Source organism: Neomonachus schauinslandi, chromosome 1 (genome assembly GCF_002201575.2).
Source record: "Neomonachus schauinslandi chromosome 1, ASM220157v2, whole genome shotgun sequence".
NCBI lineage: Eukaryota > Metazoa > Chordata > Mammalia > Carnivora > Phocidae > Neomonachus > Neomonachus schauinslandi.
Window position 1 is genome coordinate 127,260,985 of NC_058403.1, and position 22,415 is coordinate 127,283,399.

The following is a 22,415-nucleotide window of genomic DNA, read 5'->3' on the forward strand; positions in this document are numbered from 1 at the left end:
ATAAATACTGAGAAAACTTGTTCTTATAAATAAGCATATGGTAATGAAAAGAGTTTGACTAGCAGTATTACTTATTTCTTTCTGTTCAAGGTTATATATCAAAAAAAAATCACATAATGGTTTATCACCAAAATGTATTTTTAATGATCTACCAGCTGATATCAGCACTTCCTACAATTTTTGAAAGCAAAAATTAGCAACTACCTGACTTGCAAAAGGATTTGTTTCCTAGGTCCCTTATTTTCTACTGCAGAGTTTTTGCACTCTGGAACAACGCACCATTGTGGTTAAGATTCAGAGTGGGTAAGGAGAAGGATAATTGTGAAAGGGAAGGTGTGAATGGAGAGCAGGTCTTTCTATCACAGGTGTTCCCTGAAGATCAATTTCAACAGAGAATACATATGAAAGTAGATAAACTGAATACTGATTTCCTTTAAAAAAAAAAAAAGCCATGCTCTCTTACCCCAGAAGGGCTTTGCATTTCCATGTACCCCAGTGTTAAGACCACTGTCTTAAAGAACAGTCTTAATTAAATGTCTAGGTGTTCCGAAATGCTGTTTTGCTCTGAGTCAGTCAGCCTCTGTTTCCTTATGGATGAGGTAATTTGTCTTTATTTTTATTACTCTCTTTCTTCATCCCAAAGTCTTCCTTAACAGGAGGGTAAAAATGGTGTTTGAAAATGAATCTTCCATCTGGACATCATTGGACCAAGATCATTCCCTAACAAGTTCAGGAACGCATGCTCATTACCACTGAAGACTATGGGCTCTTTTATTGTATTTTATACTGTTTTATTCCAATGGTAAGAATAAAAGATTGCCTTTAGCAATGTGGTAATATTGAATTTTCCAAGTTGGCAAGTTCCACCGATCATTTTCCCAGTAGTTGCAGAGTGGCCCCTTTTCTCGGTGCTGAGTGGATTCAATCTCAAGTTCTTTGATGCGCTGGCGTACCGTGCTTGTGTGCTCAACCTGCCTTCTCTTGCCTCTTGCATAAGACTCCTCTCTGCCTAGTTTTATTTTTAGTCAGGAAGCATGGACGTTTCAATCTATTGTGCTTAGGCTTGAAAATTTTCCTTTGGTATGTTTGTTAGTTAGAGACTTTGTGGTGGCTAACTTCAGAGAGTTGATGTCCTCCTGGGTCATTAATTATTCCTCTTGTAGGTGAGGCATTTCCCCTACCTCCCTGCTCTTGAAATTCAATTACATAACAGTGCATCATGCTCAGCAAACTTCACATCCCCCAGGGTAGCTTAGAAGGTATTAAAAAAATATCATTAAGGCTGGAACATTGGTTTGGTGATTAGAAATGGATGGAATATTAGATCTCACCCTTTCTAAACTCATCAAAAGGTATGGAGCCTTCTAGGTTTCTGTTTTGACTTCTGAGCCATCTCCAGGTTGGAAGAACCAAAACCCATTCTCCACCCTGGAAAATTTTCTTCCAGACTTACCCCGAAAGCACCTGTGAACTCTCTCTCACAGATTCCTTTTCATACCTGCTCACCCTTGTCTTGGTTAAGGAGGAATTACTGAGACAGTGTTAGTCAGTATTTCCAAGGGCCAGAAGTATTTTTTTTCAGAGCTGTGGCTAATCCTTCATAAGACGTTGTGTTTTTCTATTTACCAATATTAATACCTTTTCTACTACATGCCAGATGCAATGCACCACAAAGCCTGTATCTACACAGTAGTGAGGAAAAGGGAGAGCTGGTGGTTTTCTAGAGAATTTGACTAATTCCAAAAATGCTGGCTTCCTTGTATCTCCCAACCCCTACCCCAAATTTGCTCGACTTGGCTGCATTTTGGTGAAGTGTTATCAAAGCCATCATTGGCTACTAATGACCTCTACATCTGTCGGGTGGTGATGGCTTTGGTACTTTAGTACTTTGATTTCTCTGTCAGCCTTGGGAGGTCCCCTTTGGTTGACAGAGCCATTCAGGGACAGTGAGCCCTAATCTGAATTTCCTTTTTTCCTTGACTAACTCTGCAAAGAACTGTGAAATGTAGGAATTGTTCCAAGAACAAATCTCAGTTGTATTTTTAATGGGAGAGAAGGTAAAAGGTAGATGGCATGAGAAGGATGTGCCTTTGCCAAGAGCAATATTCCAGAGCCCCACTGCAACAGTTTTCCTAAAGAGAGTCTTACTTGTCTGGTCAGGGGGCCCCATTACCGGAAGTTCCAGAAGGAAATTACATTTAATGCCAAATAAAATCATTGAATTATGATGGGACAACAGAAAAGGCATGGGCTTTAGAATCACACAGTCCTCCCAGGTAAATACCTTCGGCCATTTTCTTAGCCTTTCTGAGACTTAGTTTATTCATCTATAAGCAGGAATAATAAGTAGATGGAACTTCAAGGGTTGTGTGAGAATTAAATAAAAATGTACATTGCCTAGCATCATGCCCGGCACATTGTATGTGCCAATTAAAGTTAATTCTTCTCCCCATCATCTCACCTATAGTACAGTAAAGTTGGAGTTAATATAACATGTGTAAATGAATAAATTAAGAGAGAAATTTCAATATGCATAAGAGAAACCAAGCCATGATTCAATTCATGAGTTGTCTAGTCATTAAATATTTATTGTGCACATACTCTATGGCAAGTATGCTGAAGGAGAGGGTCAAGGGGCAGTTTGGGACAGAGGCAGTGGAGATGTAAAGATATTAACACCAAAAAAAAACAGCATCTCTTTGCATTCAGGAGATAAGAAAAGACATGTAAACAGTTTATGTTGTTTGTATGAGTTAAAGTAATGGACGCAATGAGTCCTGTAGATGGAATCAAGTTCTGACAGTTAGCCAGCCTTCCAAGCTTCCCATTGATTTTTAATATCTCTTTGGATTTAGACTCATCTGGATTTGAATCCTGGCTCTAACTAGCAGCCTGATCTTGGATAAGTCACTTTACCTCCCAAGATATTTCCCCACCTGGGAAATGGGAATAATGGTCCCTCCCTACAAAGATTTTAAAAGATAATATATATGAAAAACCCTAATAGTCAACCATTGGAGTTACATAATTCATAACCACTTTTCAAAGACAGAAAACTGGGGTAAGGAAGGTGAGGCAATCCTGGGCCATTTTATTCCTTAGTATCAAATCTAGCAAAAAGTTATGGGAAGAAATTGCAGACTAATGACTATAAAGAACTTTGTGGATTCCTTCTTGATTTTAATGACCCATGCTACTGCTATCCCCTGTTACCACAGATAATCAAGAAGCATGAGTCAGCATTTGACATAGTAACATGTCCTAGTGAGGTAATGCAGGTTCATGTTTTTCTTCCTCATTAGATGAACAATTGAAGCAACTTCTTTTTTTTTCCAGTGACAAAATGTTCCCAGCCTTTGGGTTTGGTGCCAGGATACCCCCAGAGTACACGGTGAGTGAGTAGAGAACCTTTGCTGTAGCCAAAGAATGATTTGGGTTTCCGTCATAGGAGTTCACTCTTTTGGCCCTTGATAAAATTATGTAAGTAGAGCCCCAAAACTCAGAAATGGTCTTCAGAACCAGTGGGATTAGCTCACTGGAGCCTATCTTTTGATGAAATTCAATCTCCTGTATTCTGGATGGGTCTTCTCAGAGGTCCAAATGAAGGGTCCCATTGTTGAGCTTCTTAATAGATACGGTCAGAGACTGAGAAAACACTCAGGAAGTTGATCTCCACTGGCTCAGAACCTATCTATCCAGGTCTCCCCCAGATAAAGGTCCTACTGACAATGCCAACGGTGAAAGTTCATGACAGGGATATCTACAGACTCCCTCATTCCAAGTCTCTGAGCCCCAGGCCTATATGGGGGAGAGACACAGTGAAGTCCTGAAGGAGAATCACTCTGGCTTCGAGTATTGGGAAACTGAAAGGTTTCTGTGAAAACACTGGAGTCCTATTTGATACTGATTTCTCATGAACAAGGAAGGCAAAGATTGTGAAGAGAGATTTGCACTGCAGTGGAGCTGAGGCATTGTGCTGTGGTATACCAGATGCTTCTGTGGGACACTCTCCTCAGAGAACTCTGCTCCCACTGGTAGAAGGGCCTTGGAGAGACAGCAAGGTCCCTACCCCAGCCTCACCAATTCCTCTGAGGTACAAGCTAAGTGGAAGCAATACTGCTCAGTCATCAGTTTTTCTTTTACTGATTGAGTCACAGAGCAGGAGAAAAATGCTGACGTTTGCTCCCACACCAGACCTGTCAGACCAAGGGCTTTCCCCTCCTGTGAAAAAAGGGAATCCATATCCCTGTTACTGCTGGAGTGAGCAGTGGATAGAGTGGCATGTCTCTCTGACCTGTCCTTTTTCTTGTTTGCCTTATATCCCACACTGCCTTCCCTGCCAGGCATGGCTACAGAATTTTAGAAGCATTTGTTGGAAATTGAGCACATAGGGAGGAAGAACATAGAACAGGAGCTGCTGACTGGTGGCCTGTAGACATTATTCAGGCCACAAGTGTATTATATCTGACACACATTTTTTTTAAGAATTATACAATTTCATATACAATGTCACACTTCTTGCTTCTCCAGAAAAACTAAAAGACTTGGCAACACTACGATTAAAAGATTACACATGCAAGAATTAGCCAGAACTGAGGAGATGCAGTCCCCTTTAGATGGGGTATCAATTCCAGAATATGGGCAAATGGGTGCCAACCTTCTTCCCAGAGCTGCTGAGCTTTGAGAATGAAATGCACCTCAAAAACCACCAGTCCATGGGGTGCCTGGATGGGTCAGTCAGTTAAGCATCTACCTCTTGATTTCAGCTTGGGTCATGATGTCAGAGTCATGAGATCGAGCCCTGTGTAGGGCTCCGCACTCAGCAGGGAGTCTGTTTGAGATTCTCTCTCTCCCTCCCCCTCTGCCCCTACCCTCCCCATCTCTCTCTCTCTCTCAAATAAATAAATAAATCTTTAAAAAAAACAAAAGCATAAAAACAGCCCAACTACCCAAAGATGGGTATTTTTTCAGGCCCTCCTTATCTCATCTGTGACATCTGCCTGGCCCCCCTCCTGGAGTAACTCATCCTTCTTGCTGTTTTCTGAAGTCCTCATGCTGACCTGATCCCTTGGCTCCATGCTGCCTGTCAGCTAACTTATTCTTCCTGCTGTCTTAACAGGCATCCCTCCCATATCCTCATTGCTGTTCTTGAAAAGTCATGCAAATGCCCCTTTTCCATGCATAATTTCCCCTCTGCCCTGACAGGCACTGATGGTCTCAGCCTGTCAGATGCCCCCAGAGAGTTTATCACAATTGACTTCTTTAGGATAAGATCTCAGAGTTTGCCTTGAAACTGAGCCACAAGCACCTCTGTCTTAGTTTGCACTCTCTCAGAAATAGACCTTGAGACAAGGATTTGGATGCAAGTTATTTATTTGAGAGGTGGAGGAAACCTCAACAGAGGGTGGGGACATGGGGAAGTCAACATAGGGTATGCTAACAAGCCAGTTACCACTGTAAGCAGCTGGAACTTAATTCTGCTGGGGGCCCCAGGGAGATAGTGTAGAGCATGCACAGACCCCAAGAGATAAGACAGCTGGGGTATTGATACACCATATCCTGTCATCCAGTGAGTGATTAAGGGCTGCTCCCTAGGTACATGAGTTTCCCAACACTTACAGCTAGGCAGGCAAAGCAGGCTCTGGAGGCCTGAGAAAGACTTAAGACTCAATAAAGCAAGTAAGATGGTTGGAAGTCAGCTGACTTGCCTGGAAGTGCTCAGGGCAAGGAAATGTGGGGTAGGGCACCAACACTAAGAAAAGAGGGGTCTTTTAACACAATGACCTATCTTCTAGCCCCCAAAAGAGTCAGTGCTTGGAAATAGCCTTTGAAATGGAAGTCTCTGTATAATTCCAGATGATCCAATAAAAATGTCCAGATGTCAGAACATCCCTCTTGTTTTATCAGGTTTTAGAAAGAAAAAGAGTAAACAATATCCTTTTTGACCTTATGCATAGGTCCTGCCAGGTAGAGGAAATTGTGTTGGAAGAGTAAAAGTTGTATTACTTTATTACTTTTCCAAGAGTAGAGTCTATTTTAACCTGTGTATATGTGAAAATCCTTCTGCCCTGTATTTCTGCATATCATGTTAGAATGATTCTTAAATGTCAACAGCTTAGCTGGAGCCTTCATAACCGTCACCATGTTGGGCAGACAGCTTGCATTATTGAGCTATCATTGTTTTTATCACTGGGTCCAAATAGAGCTCAGCCAAATCTAAGCCTCCAGGCTGTGGCCAATTCTATCTGGAAGCTATGTGGAGTTACATTTTTCAGAAATCTTTTCTTCGATTTCTTTTTTATTTGCCTTATTCTCCTCTCCTGCCAGCATTTGTCCGATTCTAGAAAGTCTTCCTGTCACCTCAACTCCACAGGGAGCTTAGAATTCACCCTCCATCTCAGATTGATTGTGTAAAGGCTTAAAATGGTTCCTGCTGCTTAACACATGATGAATGTAATGGGCATTTGTTTGCAAACTCTAAACTCCAGTGCCTCCTTACTGGATTAAAGTTATAATTCTCTTTTCTTCCTTTTTTAAATTTTAATTGGTGTCTAGGTCTCTCACGACTTTGCAATCAACTTTAATGAAGACAACCCGGAATGTGCAGGTAAATCACACGTAAAAGCAAGCTGAGGTCTCACAGCCCTTTCGTGGGTACCTTTCCCATTTTAGTCTCTCTGCTCCGAGGCAGCATCTCAGTTAGCCACAGTCATCTGTCCACAGCAGAGAAGTAGGCCTTCTGGATCCAAATAAACCATGCTACTCCAAAGGCAATGGAGAGCCATAATAACAGAGCGGAAAAATAGCTATAAAAGACAGAATGCAGAAGAGATCTTGAGCTTACAGCAAGAGTGTTGATACCAATTCTGGATTTCTCTGGCCAAAAAAAACGTGGGGAAGAAATATACCCAATGGGCAGTGATTAGCTACCCCTCTTTCTGCTTTCTAAATTTTCATTATGTATTTATTTATCACAACTTCCTCTCTGTGAAGGAATAAGGAAGGGGGAGACGTGGAAAGCTTTTGACAATTTCTGCATGCTAGCAAAGGATATGACTTCAAACAAGTAGCTTTATGCTTTTGTGCCAGAAAGAGCCTTCTTAAAGGCTTTGGTCGGTGTTGCATTATTTCCAGCTAGAAATTCCTTGACATATTCCATCAAATAATGATGATGAAGCGATGTGCACATGACTCCTACAGGTGTCCCAGGGTGGTATATACTAGAGGAGACTTAGCAGGTGGTGTGAAAACTAGAGAAGCATTAAAGCTGACTTGCCTAGTGGCTGAGAGCACAGCCCTTAGATAGAGCCAGACAAGACCTGGGCGTGAATCTTGAGACTACAACTCACTTGCTGTGTGACCTGACGCAGATCATTTAACCTCTCTGTGCCTCAATTTCTTCACCTATAAAAGGGTATAACATCTATTTCGTTATGCTATGAGGATCTAATGAAATCATATGTGTAAAGTGGGACATTAGGGAAAAGTTTGTGTAAATGGTTGCTTTTGACTTGAGCTTTTAAAGAGAATGATTTCAGTGGGAGTGTAGGCAACACCAGGGACGTGGTATTTTCTTTTTTACCTTAAGGATATAAATGTGATGTTGATAAGGACTATTGGGGGCAACTAAATGCTTTATTTCTGTGTGTGTTTGATTACACCTGTATTACTACTGATCTTTACCAATTTCACCTTAGGAATTCAAGGAGTTGTGGAGGCCTATCAGAGCTGTCTTCCTAAGCTCCAGCTTTACGGTCCTACCAACATCGCCCCCATCATTCAGAAGGTCGCCAAGTCAGCATCAGAGGAGACTAACACCAAGGAGGCATCGGTAAGGAGAGGCTGGTCCTCCTGCTAATGGGCGTTTACCTGGATATTGGCCTTAGCACCCATCCCACTCTGACAATAAATCCAAACATTTCTACCTGTGTGAGTTTGGACAAATGCCTTAACCTTCCCCTATCCTCAGTCTCCTCAACTGAAAAATGGAGATAATCATACCCAACTCTGCTGGGTTATTGTGAGGCTTAGCGAGGCCACATCTCAAATTCTGCAACATTACCTGAACGCAGGAGACACTCAACAATGGAAGCTACTATAGTCACCAGAGTATGGGTCATACCCACCTCATGTTCTTGGGGAAGAAAAAACTATCCAAAAGTAAGCTTCCTTTCCAATGTACCCATACTACAGATGAAAGCAAAGCAAAACAGAAGTAAAACAATGGATGAATCTCTCTCCTGGTGGTCAAATGCGACAACACAAAACATCATGGCAAAGATTTGTTTCACATTCTGTTCGTGGTTTTCTTTTTTTTTTTTTTTTAAGATTTTATTTATTCATTTGAGACACAGAGATACAGAGAGAGAGAGCATGAGCAGGGAGAGAGGCAGAGGAAGAAGGAGAAGCAGGCTCCCTGCTGAGCCAGGAGCCCGATGTGGGGCTCGATCCCCGGACCCTGGAATCATGACCTGAGCCGAAGGCAGATGCTTAACCATCTGAGCCACCCAGGCGCCCCTCTTCATGGTTTTCTTAAGAAAAATGCAAACCAAGCAAAAAGACAAAACAGAGTTTGGTTTTTTTTTTCCCTTAAAATTTTAGAGTTAAATATATTACCATAATAACTTTTCTATATATCATTTTTAATGATATCAATATATTCCTTTTCTAGCTTTCTTAATTTTTTTTCAGATTTAGTAGAATATTACCGATGTCTGAAATTTTCTCTAATTTTATCCTGGGTTCCAAGATACTGAATTTGCATGAAGAAGATTATATACTTCTCCCTCATCTGCTGACATGAACTCACCCAAGCTATTTGCACTGTACCCAGGTTTTCAGCCGTCCTCATATTAGAATGGATGGAGGACCATGCTCATATCTGATGTCAAACTCTTGTGTACTGGGGCACATTCCCTCTCAATTATCCAAGGACATTGACCCAGCAGTTATGTTCCCCTTCTCTCCTTATCATCTGTTTCCCCTTTCTACTGAAGACTCATTCCCATTAGCAAATAAAACAGGCTATAATACCTATGAATTAAAATCTCTCCTTTGATACTACTTAACCCTTTAGCTACTGTCCCTTACTTTACTGTCCTTCAAAGCACAAGGAGAGTCTCCCTCACTGTCTCCATCCACCCATACCAGTCAGACTTTCCTCCCCAACATTTGTCTGAAAATTATACTTCTCAGAGTCAATGGCACCTCCAACTTGCCAAACGCACGAGGCCATGGAGCAAATTTGAATCCTACAGATGCAAGATTTAGAAATAAGGGTTGAACAGGATCAGTATTTCATTTTATGGTTTTTTTGGTTTTTTTTTTACTTTTTTTCATCACCAGAACTTCAAATTCAAACTCTTCAAATGATAACTTGGCTCAGAAACCCAACATATAAAGTATATTTTAAGAAAATAGACTGTCCTTGCTAAATCTGGACTAAGGGGTGGGGTTAGGTGGGTCTGCTCTGAAAGGGCAGGTCAAGAATTGGTGGAGGAAGCATCTAATCCACACAGCCCCAAATAATTTACCCTATAGGCCAGAAACACTGATGTTTTGCCCCAGAGATTTTCCCTGTTCTTTGAACAGTGCATGGTCCAGGGCCCCTTGCTATTACTGATTGCTAAGGATCCTAACCTTGAACCTCTTTGACAGGTTGTGCGGGGAGTCTATGGCTGTCAGATTTTCTTCTCGATTTTTGTGGAACTCTTGTACAAATTTAAAACAAACAAAAAAAATCCCCTCCTTATCTAAACAGGACCTCAAGTTCATTCAAAGATGGTAATATTTCATCTGTGAGCATTTTCTAGCCTGACTTTAGAGGCAACTACTACTGATCGCTTTATTGGAAATTTCCATCAGGATTTCAGTCCAGCAGTCTGCGGCATATTACCTTTAGCTAGATTGAACCTTGAAGGAGCAGATTCTAGAATCCTGACAAACTCTTCAGATCAGTGGTTTTGGACCTTTTTTGTTCCATGAACACCATTAACAGCTGGTGAAGCCCATGGACCCCTTCTCAGAAATGCTTTTAAATGCACAAAATAAAATATATATTATAAATAAATCACATATATTGAAATGCATTCAGCAAAATATTTTTAAATGTGGCTAAGAAGCAAGATAAATATAGCAATAAAATGCTGCTTTTATTAATATTAAAGTATGAGAACCAGTAACTAGTCTAATAATTCTGTCATTTCTAAGTAGTGTTGATATAAATGATATAGTAAGATATTTACAGTCACTGTAATATAATGGGAAAATATTCTGTGATTTCTATTGGTGACTAAGTCACAAGCACAGTTAAAACTAATTTTATTTGTTGATTATAATTGAAAAAAATTATAAATTTTAGTTAGAGGTTAGTGAAACTAAAATATAATTTACCCCAAGTTCACAGACTGTCTGAAATCTTTCAGTAGTCCACCGGCCCAGTTCAAGAATCCATGCTCTAGGGGCTCCTGGCTGGCTCAGTTGGTAGAGCGTGTACCTCTTGATCTCGGGGTTGTAAATTTGAGCCCTCTGTTGGGTGTAGAGATTACTTAAAAATAAAGTCTTTAAAAAATAAAATAAAATCCCTGCTCTAGATGAAAAGTCAACAAACTGCATTCTATAGCGTGTTTATCAATGGCTTGTAGGCTAAGAGTGGCTTTTACATTTTTAAATTGTTGAAAAAAAAAATCCAAAGAAGGATAATAATTTCATGGCACATGGAAGTTATATGACATTCAAACTTTAGTGTCCATCAGTAAAGTTTTACCAGAACACAGCCATGCCTGTTCCCATTAAGTAATGAATATGGCTATTCTCACACTACACTAGCAGGGTTAGGTTGTTGGACAGAGATCACTATGGCCCTCAAAGCCTAAAATATTGATTATTGTCCCTTTACAGAAAATATTCTCCCAACCCTGTCTCTAGACCATTCCAACTCTAAAGTTTCTTTTTTTTTTTTTTTTTATTCTTATGTTAATCCCCATACATTACATCGTTAGTTTTAGATGAAGTGTTCCATGATTCATTGTTTGTGCATAACACCCAGTGCTCCATGCAGAATGTGCCCTCCTCAATACCCACCACCAGGCTAACCCATCCTCCCACCCCCTCCCCTCTAGAACCCTGTTTGTTTTTCACAGTCCATCGTCTCTCATGGTTCGTCTACCCCTCCGATTTCCCCCGCTCCATTCTTCCCCTCCCGCTACCTTCTTCTTCTTCTTTTTTTTTTTCTTAACATATATTGCATTATTTGTTTCAGAGGTACAGATCTGAGATTCAACAGTCTTGCACAATTCACAGCGCTTACCAGAGCACATACCCTCCCCAGTGTCTATCACCCAGTCACCCCATCTCTAAAGTTTCTTGATGTGGTAGTGTGGCTATCAGGTGTTTTGTTCCTGGAGGTATTGAGCAGGTAGGAGCGATCCACCCCCTTGGACCACAAAGATCAAATCAAATGGGAGTTGGGAGAGGTAGAGAAAGGAGGAAGAGGACACAGAAGTGTGACTCATGCAAGGGCCCATCTGCTCTTGAGTCAGAAGTGTCTCCCTCTAGGTGTGGCATCCGCCTGGCCTTCCAAAGTGTACCCTGGGAAGGGTGATATATGATTCTGGTGTATTCCACACTCCTTCCCCCTATCCCCAACAACCAAGTTGCCTCCTTCTGCCCCTTCTCTGCACCTCCCTAGCTGCACCATCAGGTCATCCTACTGAAACCTTCCTCCAAACTCCCAGGCCACCTTTTTTGTGACTGTATATGACTCAAAGAGCATGGATATGGATGAAAATGTACAACTTGAATGAATTTGAAAATTGGTTGGTTAGCTAGAACTAGGGATGGGTAGTTAGTGGACATGGAACAGAATTAGTCTTTACATTAAACTATATAGAAAGCATTTAAAACATATGGCTGTCTTCATCATAGTGTGAATTTCTGTTCCCTCCAGTTGCACTTCTGACATGTTACTTTGTTTAAAATATTTTTTCTGACTTACAGAGAGAAGCGGGAACCTTTAACACTAACAGCCTGTGTGCAACCTTTTAAGCATGATTCTCAAAACCAGATGTTTTCATAATGTGGCTAGGCTATCCAGCCTTTCTTCTTTGAAATATGGCAACTTGAAATAGCTTACTAATCCCACATTTACCCCCTGCAGATGTTGGGCATATTGCAAAAATTACATTAGATTGGCATGAATTGGCATCCCAGTGGCCTGCTTCCCTCCCATCTCACAGTAGATGCTCACAACTTCTGATGGCCTTCCTTCTCCAGACCCCATAGCAGGTCCTGAGCCCTCCCTGTGCTGATGGAGACTGAATGTCTTCTCCAGTTTCACTCTCAGATGAGCCCCCTCCAGCCTATCACGGTGGAAAAAGGCCAACCAGGCTGCAGGCAGGGAGCTGGGACTTGGAGCAAGAAGCCACAGGAGCTCAGCACCACAAGCGCACTCAAACTAGACCAGACCATGGTGTATGGCCTTTGGGGCAAGAGGCAGCAACCCACACCCTCTGCTAGCAAGGCTTTAGACTAGTGCTGTCCACTAGAAATATAATGGAGTTGTATATGCGATTTTAAATTCTCTAGTAGCCACATGTTTAAAAGTTAAAAGAATCAAGGGAATTAATTTTTTTTAATTTTATTTTATTATGTTATGTTAGTCACCATACATTACATCATTAGTTTTTGATGTGGTGATCCACGCTTCATTGTTTTCGTATAACACCCAATGCTCCATGCAGTACGTGCCCTCCTTAATACCCATCACCAGGCTAACCAATCCCCCCTCCCCTCTAGAACCCTGTTTGTTTCTCAGGTCCATAGTCTCTCATGGTTCGTATCCCCCTCCGATTTCCCCCCCTTCATTTTTCCCTTCCTTCTCCTAATGTCCTCCATGCTATTCCTTATGTTCCACAAATAAGTGAAACCATATGATAATTGACTTTCTCTGCTTGACTTATTTCACTTAGCATAATCTCCTCCAGTCCCATCCATGTTGATGTAAAAGTTGGGTATTCATCCTTTCTGATGGCTGAGTAATATTCCATTGTATATATGGACCACACCTTCTTTATCCATTCATCTGTTGAAGGGCATCTCGGCTCTTTCCACAGTTTGGCTATTGTGGACATTGCCGCTATGAACATTGGGGTGCATATGGCCCTTCTTTTCACTACATCTGTGTCTTTGGGGTAAATACCCAGGAGTGCAATTGCTGGGTCATAGGGTAGCTCTATTTTTAATTTTTTGAGGCACCTCCACACTGTTTTCCAAAGTGGCTATACCAACTTGCATTCCCACCAACAGTGTAAGACGGAATTAATTTTAATCATATATTTTGTCTAACCCAATATAACCAACATATTCTCATCTTAATAAGTCTTCCATATAAAAAATTATTAATAAAATACTTTAAATTCTTTCTTTTGTACTCAGTCTTCAAAATCCGTGTGTATTTTATAATATATCATCTTAATTTGGGTACTAAATCACCGCAAATACTTGATCTTTTTAGGTTTTCTATATTAATAGCTGAGAAACTAGAGTCACATGCCTGAGTTGTTCCAAATGTATTTAAAAGGTTTTCCAATAACTGAATCAAGTCTTCATTTTGAAGGTTAAATTTGAATTCATTAAAATGAAATAAAATTCGAATTTCAGTGCCTCCGTTACTCTAGCCACATATCAAGGGCTCAGTAGGCACATGGAGCTAGTGGCTATTGTATTGGGCAGTGTAGCTGTGGACTCTGCAAATTCACCGAGCTGATGAGGTCTGGTCCCACTCCTCAGGAGATGAAGATGGTGTAGACCCAGAGGAGGTAAGTTTTCCCAGGAACTCAGAGAGTGGAGGCTTTGAGGCCAGCCTGTCCTGACTCCCCTCCGCTGCTCTGTCCCCCACACTGTGCCGTGTAACTGTCACTAAGGTGATTCTTAGAATTAACCCACAATTACTCTGCCTGCATTGAAGCTCCATTCATCATAGCCTTAAGTCTTTAGGGCTGCCAACACAGGACTTATTAAAGTCTGTCGGCACTGTCGCTGTGGTCAGTACGCACGGAAGCCACCCGGGTGCATAACAGGTATTGTCCTTGTCTCCCCCACCTCCCTGTCCCCATGCTCACCTGGCCTCCGGTCAACCCCAGCAATACTTCATCCTGCTGATCCTCACTGATGGTGTCATCACAGACATGGCCGACACCCGGGAGGCCATTGTGCACGCCTCCCACCTGCCCATGTCGGTCATCATCGTCGGGGTGGGCAACGCGGACTTCAGTGACATGCAGATGCTGGATGGAGACGACGGCATTCTGAGGTCACCCAAGGGAGAGCCTGTCCTTCGAGACATCGTCCAGTTCGTGCCCTTCAGGAACTTCAAACACGTACGCATATCTCTGGGGCTTCCCATGGGAGAGCAGAACCAAAGCAAGCTCACTCCCACAGTTTCCTACCAGTGTTTGGGGTAAAGCAAGTGGTTCTTAACCAAGCTATCTCCTGCCCGGGCCAGGCTGTCTCACACCCAGGATATGTAGAGCTTCACTCTCTGGAGAAAGACGTGTAACTCAAGTAATAGCCGAGGAGTCATGCAAACTGTGGCAGCCAGCATTTCACTGGTGCTTGCCCTCATCCATGTAATTTAGGCTCTCTAGTGCATGCAGGGCTCCATGTACAGTTGGGCGGGTTGCTCTCTGCCTAAGGGTGCCTGGCTGAAGTAGCGAAGAGAAGCTGAAAGTCAGCGTGGGTTCTCTTTGTCAAGCCATGTACCCTGGGAGAAGCCTGTGTTTGCCTTGGAAAAGTATATTTTTGAAATCATAGTAACCTAAATCCTCTGTAAGTATACAGTAGGCAGCATCAAAGATTTATTTAACTCATTAATGAGGGAACCAGAAAGACGACAAAGCTAGTTCAAAGGAGGGTATAAAATAGTTGATTATGGTCGGGCTGGGGGGGGATACTGGAATAAGTTTCCTAAGGCAGATTCAAACTGGCTAATGACCAAAAGGGTTAAAAAATCATCATCATCATCTTTAGATTACCTTGTTTACCGGGCAGAAATCTTACCACTTTTCTGCAAGTTAACATTTAGCTTTACAGTCTTGGATTCCCATCAATAACAAATAGTAGGTCAAGCAGTGTCACAGTCCCCAGATGACCCTGAAGCATCCCCAAATTTGGGATAATTATCAACTCCACAAAAGAAGAGGCACCTTTATTTTATTTTCTTTTTTTAAGATTTTATTTATTTATTTGAGGAGAGCGTGAGAGAGCACAAGCAGGGAGGAGGGGTAGAGGGAGAGGGAGAAGCAGGCTCCCCACTGAGCAGGGAGCCCGACTTGGGGGCTTGATCCCAGGACCCGGGATCATGACCTAAGCTGACCTAAGCTTAACCAACTGAGCCACCCAAGTGCCCTGAAAAGGAACTTTTAAAATTTACACAAAACCCTGCACCCTTAGGGCTGCAGTGGGCCAGGGTGACACCCTCTCTGATTCTCACAAAGGCTCCCTCTGTGCTCGGTAGTGGCCCTGAAGAAGCCTTCGGAGCCTCCTCCAGCTGTATCTGGGAGTCACATAGGGCATCACAGACAGTCCTCTGTGTTCTTTTGTTCTATGCCCCTCGTGGCAGCCACTCCAGGGCAGAGCATCCCCGACCCCTGCTATCCCTCTGCTCTGCATGAGGTGCCAGCGAGCCTGCTCCCAGGGCTGGTAACTGTACTGGAGCTGCCCTGGCAGGAGGGAATCTCCAGAACCCTCAGTGCCCTGAAGAGACCCTGCAGTCCCCTGGGAAATGACAGGAGTCCCCTCCTTTCCGTGCTCCAGAGACCCTGCTGTCACCTGGACCATTAATGCGGTGAAGGCCATGTCCCTACACCTCCAGGATCCCTGCTGCAAATGTCCTTCACTTCCTCTCCAGCCCCTCCGTGCTCAGGCCTGAAGTCAGTTATTGAGGGTCAGGGTGAGGAAGGGACAGGCACTGAGCCATCCACTCTGAGCTTTCCCTCCTGACATTTTCTGGAAAAGCCTTTCTCCTCAAGCCAAAAGCCCTCATTCAAATGAATCCCTTTCGCTCTCCTAGCCATTTTATCAGATCTGTCCAGAAATCCCTGAATTCCAATTTGGGCTCAGGCCAGGACCCCAGCTACGCTGGGTAAGGCAAGTATAGGAGCAGAACAATGGCTGGATCATTGCCGATTATCGACAAGTCCCAGCGCCAGAGTCAGAGCCTTTGGCATATGCTTTTTGTAAATTGTTGTTTGCCACCTTCTTGGGACATGCTTTAAAGCAAACATTCAGATAAATAATGAGCCCAGCAGCCTCCAGTGAACCCTACATCTCTTGGCCTGCCAGGACCACTTAGCGAGATCCCTGAACACTCCAGGGCTCCCTGAGCAATAAGGTATTGCTCATAATGGTACTGCCGCACAATTGCGATTTTCCTTTTAGGGAGGACTGTGTGTGATGAGCATCATTAGAGGAGTCTAAAATCAATCCCTGCCTACAGTGTTGAATGCAAAGGGAGTTCCAAGTAACACCCAAGCCCCCAGCAAGCAGAGGGGCAAAAGCGTGGGTGAGGGGCTGGCTGTGCAACCATAGCTCCCCTTCAGTTTGCCTGGGGGTAGGGAGGGGAGTGTTTCCAAATGAAACCACTTGCTAAATAAAAGAGGCTCACCAAGCCCTCAGATCGTCTGCACATAGGAGTGGTATCCACTATGTGGAGGGATGTCCTAGAAGAGGTGAAATTTGCTGCAATCGTGTTCATCACGACTGAAGTGATGTGAAGTGACTTACTTGCATAATGCCCAAGGTGGGGAAAGAGGGTTGTTCTTCCAGATTTTCATGTCCTGCCCCATTTTGTCAGCCGGACAGAAGTAGCCACATCACTGACCACCACCCATTACTTTGCATGAGTGAAGTGGGGTCAAAGAGCTCACTCCCTAGGAGATTCATGCACTTCCCCAAACCACCGTCTTTCTGTCCCTGCATGCACGCACACGTGCAAACGCACACACACACACAGCCGCAGAGCCATGCACGTTACAGCCTCTCCCCCAAGCTCCTCCTGTTCCTCAAACACTCATGGAGCGCCTGTTGTGGGTGCAGCATGAACTCGCCTGGGGCCACGGCGAGATGATAAAGCCATGGGTCCAGTCCCCAAGGAACATACTGGAGAGTTACATGGTTGGGACATAGGTGTCAGCAGAAAACTCCTGTGCTAAGCAACCTATGGGTGGTGAAAAGGGGCTCAAATGTTGCTACAGGACTTGAGAGCAGAGAGGAGCAGCCTTGAGGGAAGCCTGGCAGCTTGCGCTGGTAAGAGGAAGGACAGACCTTGGTGCGCAGGGAGTTGAGGGGGCCTCAGCAACAAGGGAAGTGCCCTGCCCAGGGCAAGGGAGTGGGGCCCTGCTCGCAGGTGTCTTCTACACAGTCTCCAGCTGCTCTGTGGGTGACGAAAACAGCACCGGGAGCATATCACGCCGCTTATCTTCACGGACTTCAGCTTAGAGTTTGAAAACCATATCATTATCCAAACTTATCTATTCTGAATTCAATACACAGTAAAGAAAATGGAAGGTGAGCTAACATCCTTTCATATAAGCCAGTAACCCATGAATTGCCTCCCTTTGCATGATAACGCAAAGCTTTGAAGTGGACAGGGCACAGACTCTGAGCTGTGTAGCTCCGGCAAGTTATTTAACCTTTCTGTGCCACAGACTTTCATCTGTAAAATAAGGCAAATGACAGACACATTAGAAGAGTAAAGGTGGTGCCTATATAAAGCTTAGCACAGCACCTGGTCGTCGCAGGTGGTTAATAAATACCACTGCTGCTACCAACTGCTTTCCCATTTTTGGCCTTTTCCCAACCAGATAATGCCCCCAAGTCCTAATTGCTCACCAGAGCCACCAGCCCAGATACGCAAAGGAGTGGGAGAGTCATTTAGAAACTGTGCTGTCTAGATACAGTGACAAATAGCTACGTGGGGCTATTTAAATTTAAATTAACTAAAATGAAATTTAAAATTCAGTTTTTCAGTCACACCAGCCACCTTTCAAGGGCTCGATAATCGTGTGTGTCTAGTGACTACCGCACTGGACAGGGCAGATACAGAGTATTTCCATCACTGGACCAAGTTCTATTTGACAGCACTGTTGGGGGATAGCATGGCTTCACATAACAGCAGATCCATCTTACAGTGGATTGCACAAGTGGTTCTTAACCGAGGACAACTTTGGCAACATCTGGAGACATTTATGATGGTGACAGCTTTGGGGTGCCATTTGCATGTAGTGCGTAGAGGCCAAGAGTGCTGCTAAACATCCTACAATGCTCAAGACAGCTCCCCACCCAAAGAATTATCTGGCCCAAAATGGCAATATTGCCAAAACTGAGAAACCCTAGATTGTATAAAGACAAATACGTTGTTCTTAGGTAACTAGATGTTAGGGACTGGTGGCTGCCCACATCTTTTTTTCAGTGATTTGATAGTATCAGGGCAAGCACTTGGTGATTCCCCTTGCTGTTTGCTCATGATGATAAAACAGTTGCCATAGCTCCAGGAATTACATTCTAGTTCAAGGAAAAAAGGAAGAGGAAAGGAAAACAGAACCAACCATGTCTGTCCCCTCTAACCAAAAAAGAAAAGCTTTCCAAGAAACATCCTCATGTCTTAAAGGATGAAATTGGGTCATATTGGGGCGCCTGGCTGGCTCTGTCAGTAGAGCGAGCGACTCTTGATCTCAGAGTCGTGAGTTCAAGCCCCACGTTGGGCATGTGGCCTTCTTAAAATAAAAATTAAAAAAAGAAAGAAAGAAAGAAATTGGGTCATATGGCCATCCCTGGGTGCAAGGGAGGCTGGGAAATTAAGTGTTTGGCTTTCTAGCCTTTATATGAGATGCTGCCAGAGAGAAAATGGTAGGAATGGCTTTCATAGCTACCCTAGTGTACGTGTGGACCATGCTCTAATCCACAACCCTGAGCAGACATTTATAAACTAAAAGAGCATTCGTGGATGCCAAGTGCCCAACATACTAGGACATCTTTGAAATGTGAGGGGTCACTTTTGAAAAACCCCTCACCGTGTTTTCAGATTGTTTTTAAGATTAGTGTCTCTCTTTTGAGCCTCCTAAAAACTGTGAGATAAAACCAATCCCTGTTCTTTGCTATTTCGTCTCTGAGAACACTGGGGCTTAGCCAAGTCGAATGGCTGAGTGGCAAGCCACATGAGGAAGGAAAGAGCAAGAAACCCGGTCATTCGGCATTTAGTCTAGCCCTTTCTTTACTTTGCTGAGGAATCTCAAACACTCGTTAACTGGTCCCTCGGCTTCAAGTTTTCGGCTTCAATAATAGCTAATAATGAGGCTCAGGCAATTTTACTTGCCCAGGGATTGGAAAGTTAGTACCGAATGCCAGAGCCAGAAGACAGATCCAGCTCTGCATGACTCCAGAGTCACGCAGAATACCAACCTCCACCTTCCTCTGCCCCAAATCAGACAGTGGAATCATAATGCTGATAGAATAAAGGCTACATTAATCAGTGGTATTCAAGACCCTCCATTGCCTGGCCGCAAGCTTATTTTCCAACTGAATACCCCCACAATCCTAAATCCGTAACACACACACACACATACACTTTCTTTAGCCCCATCAGATGATTCACTGTACCTAAAATGATAAATGTCATTTCCCTTCTCTATATTTTAAAACATGCCCAACTTAAACACCACCTCCCCTTGGAAGCCTGCTGTGATTTCCTCTAAGATGACTTAGTCTTTTCATTTTCTGTACTCTGGTCCCAGTGACTCTAGAGCAGTGCTTCTCAAATTTCAGTATGCATAGGAATCACCCTAGCGCATCGAGCTAAAATGCAGATTATGATTTAGTAGCTCTGGGATGCTTCTAGCCTTCCATATTTCTATTAAGCTCCCATGTGATGTGATGCTGCTGGTCTGTAGCATGTAGCAGTGTTCATGTGGGCCACACCAGGCTCCCCTCTCATGATTATAACTCCCTTAATGGCAAGAACCACAAACCCATAAACCCTAGCACAGTGCCTGGAACTGAATGCAAATTGGGAACAAAACTTAAAGAAAATTCATTCTGCCCTCCAACTTTCACCCATCTTCAGATGTGAATAGTTTTATATTTTGAGACAAGCATGGGAAAATATAATTATGAAATAAAAGGTTCATTTTCCAAGAATCTGACAACTCTTGGTTGGAGTAGATGCTCAACAAATATCGGATGAATGAATGAAGGAAGGAAGGAAGGAGAGAAAGGGAGACTAGCTGCTCAGAGCAAGACTGCAGTCTTTTAGGCTGATTCTGGGTCAGATTCCTTTGGCCAGGTGCCAAAGTCACGGTGATTTCTTCTTCCCTCCAGGCATCTCCAGCTGCCCTGGCAAAGAGCGTGTTGGCTGAAGTCCCAAATCAAGTCGTGGACTATTACAATGGCAAAGGGATTAAACCAAAATGTTCATCGGAAATGTATGAGTCTTCCAGGACACTAGCACCGTGAACTCCACATACTTTTACAGAGTTCTGAAATACTATTCCTGCTAATATTTAATACTTCTACTACTCCTGTACTTAAAAAAAAAAACACACACACTTACACATTTAAAAAATAGCACGTTTTGGTGATTTTTAACTGACGATTTTTTTTGCATGTGTAGCCCTGAGGCCTGGATCTGTTAAGCTCTTGTATTGTTAAAGACTTTTTACAAAGAAACATGAATAATTATAACTTACTCTTTACATTACAGCATGTCGCCTTGAAATAAAATGTTCTCTGTATCTGTTTTTTATACAGGTTTGTTGAAATTTTGCTAAATTTCTTATTATCTTTACACTGTAAAGCATTTTGACACATTTATTGGACGTTGACAGCCAAAACATAATTTGGTTTTATCTGTTACAGGATGAGAGACTTTTCAAAATGGCAGATGCATGGACTGTATTTTGCATGTTTAAAATAAAAAAAAAAAAACCCACACTGTTTTTGCAACTGTTATCTATAATCCCTCCCTGCTAAGAATGGTCTCTTTATTGAAGAAGAGGTTTACCCACCTAGACATAGTCTTCTAGAAGTGGGTCTGGAGCACTTAGCCCAGCACCTCTCAGACTTTACTGTGCACACAAATTACCTGGAGATCTTGTTACAAGTCAGACTGTGGTGCAACAGGTGTGCGTGGGCCTGAGATTCTGCATCTCTAACAAGGTCCCAGGTGATGCCATTGCAGTCCACACTTAAGAGTACTGAGGTTCTAGACTCTGGGGTGTCATCCCAGAGACCATCTGACACAGGGAAGCACCTAGTCTGCTTGAGAAGGGCACTTTTCCCCTGCTAGTAGCCCAAAAGTCCCGCCTGTCTCCGAGGTGGGAATAAAAAGTAGTGAGACTGATTCCAGAAACTGCATACCCCACATCAGTCTCACTGCTTTATAGTCACACCTCTTCCTTAAACAGACTAGGGAGTATTCCTCCTCACCAGCCTCTGCCCTCTCAAAGGAGGCATCCCACAACCTCAATGGGAATGGTTCCATTTTTATGTCAACCCCTTGGAAGGACCTCAAAGAGTCTTTGGTGGGACCACAACCACAGGAACTCGTCCATGGCAAATGGCCATGCGGTATGGCTCCCCAGAAACCTGGCCTGCCAAGTTGATCTTTAAGCTTAGTGTGGGGCGTCTTGTTGCCTCTTTTTATCACTCCTGGGAACAAAGTCTATCAGCAGAAATGCCTAGGATCATTGTTTTGCGTGGAAGTGTTTTGTTTTGATATGAACTGGCCAGTCTTGAACCAGAAGAATGAATGTTTCACTTGTGTAATGTTCTCACAGAGAAATGGACAAGTGTTTTGCAGGTATAAAAGGCACAAGGAGGAATTTATTTTTGGTGAGAGAGACAGGGAGTAAATCACAAGGCAAAATAGATCTGTTTGTTGTTTGTTGCGGGAGGAAGTATTAATAAGCAAAGCAAATGCCTTGTATGATTTCCGGTGTTATAGATCCTAACCTTGCAAATACACGTCAGCCAAATGCACAACATTTTGGGAATGATGGTAAAAAAAAAAAGTGTATGACTGAAAAAAATCATAAATATTTCAACTATTGTTTTATGAATAAATTGGGTACTTACAGAATTTTTTCTGAGAGTTATAGTCTTGTTTCTCTTTTCAAGGCAATTCGCTAACAGTGATTTATTTCGTGTAGACGACATGCCCTCAGATTAGGACTAGCTCTTTCACAGTCCCACCGAAACAAAAAGATATTGTTTTTAACAAACAGGGGATTAAAATATGTAGGCCCTATTGTACAGAATTATCTGATGGTGGTTTCTAACCCCAAAGGAGGACACGAGCTTCCATGTAGATGTGCCTGGAATATAGCAAGCACTCAATAGGTACTTAATGAATAAAGAGATGA

The 22,415-nt window shown here is 43.0% G+C and overlaps 1 protein-coding gene across 1 annotated transcript in view; it reads left to right on the top strand.

Annotated features, from left to right (window-relative positions):
* Positions 1 to 20,509, top strand: part of CPNE4 (copine 4) — a 348,218-nt gene extending 327,709 nt beyond the window's left edge. The window contains exons 11-15 of the mRNA XM_021678784.1: positions 3,337 to 3,391; positions 6,556 to 6,607; positions 7,698 to 7,831; positions 14,142 to 14,378; positions 20,374 to 20,509. Coding sequence (XP_021534459.1) covers positions 3,337 to 3,391; positions 6,556 to 6,607; positions 7,698 to 7,831; positions 14,142 to 14,378; positions 20,374 to 20,508 — 613 coding nt within the window. The 3' untranslated portion in view covers position 20,509. The remainder of the gene's footprint in view (positions 1 to 3,336; positions 3,392 to 6,555; positions 6,608 to 7,697; positions 7,832 to 14,141; positions 14,379 to 20,373) is intronic.
* The last annotated feature ends 1,906 nt before the right edge of the window (positions 20,510 to 22,415 follow it).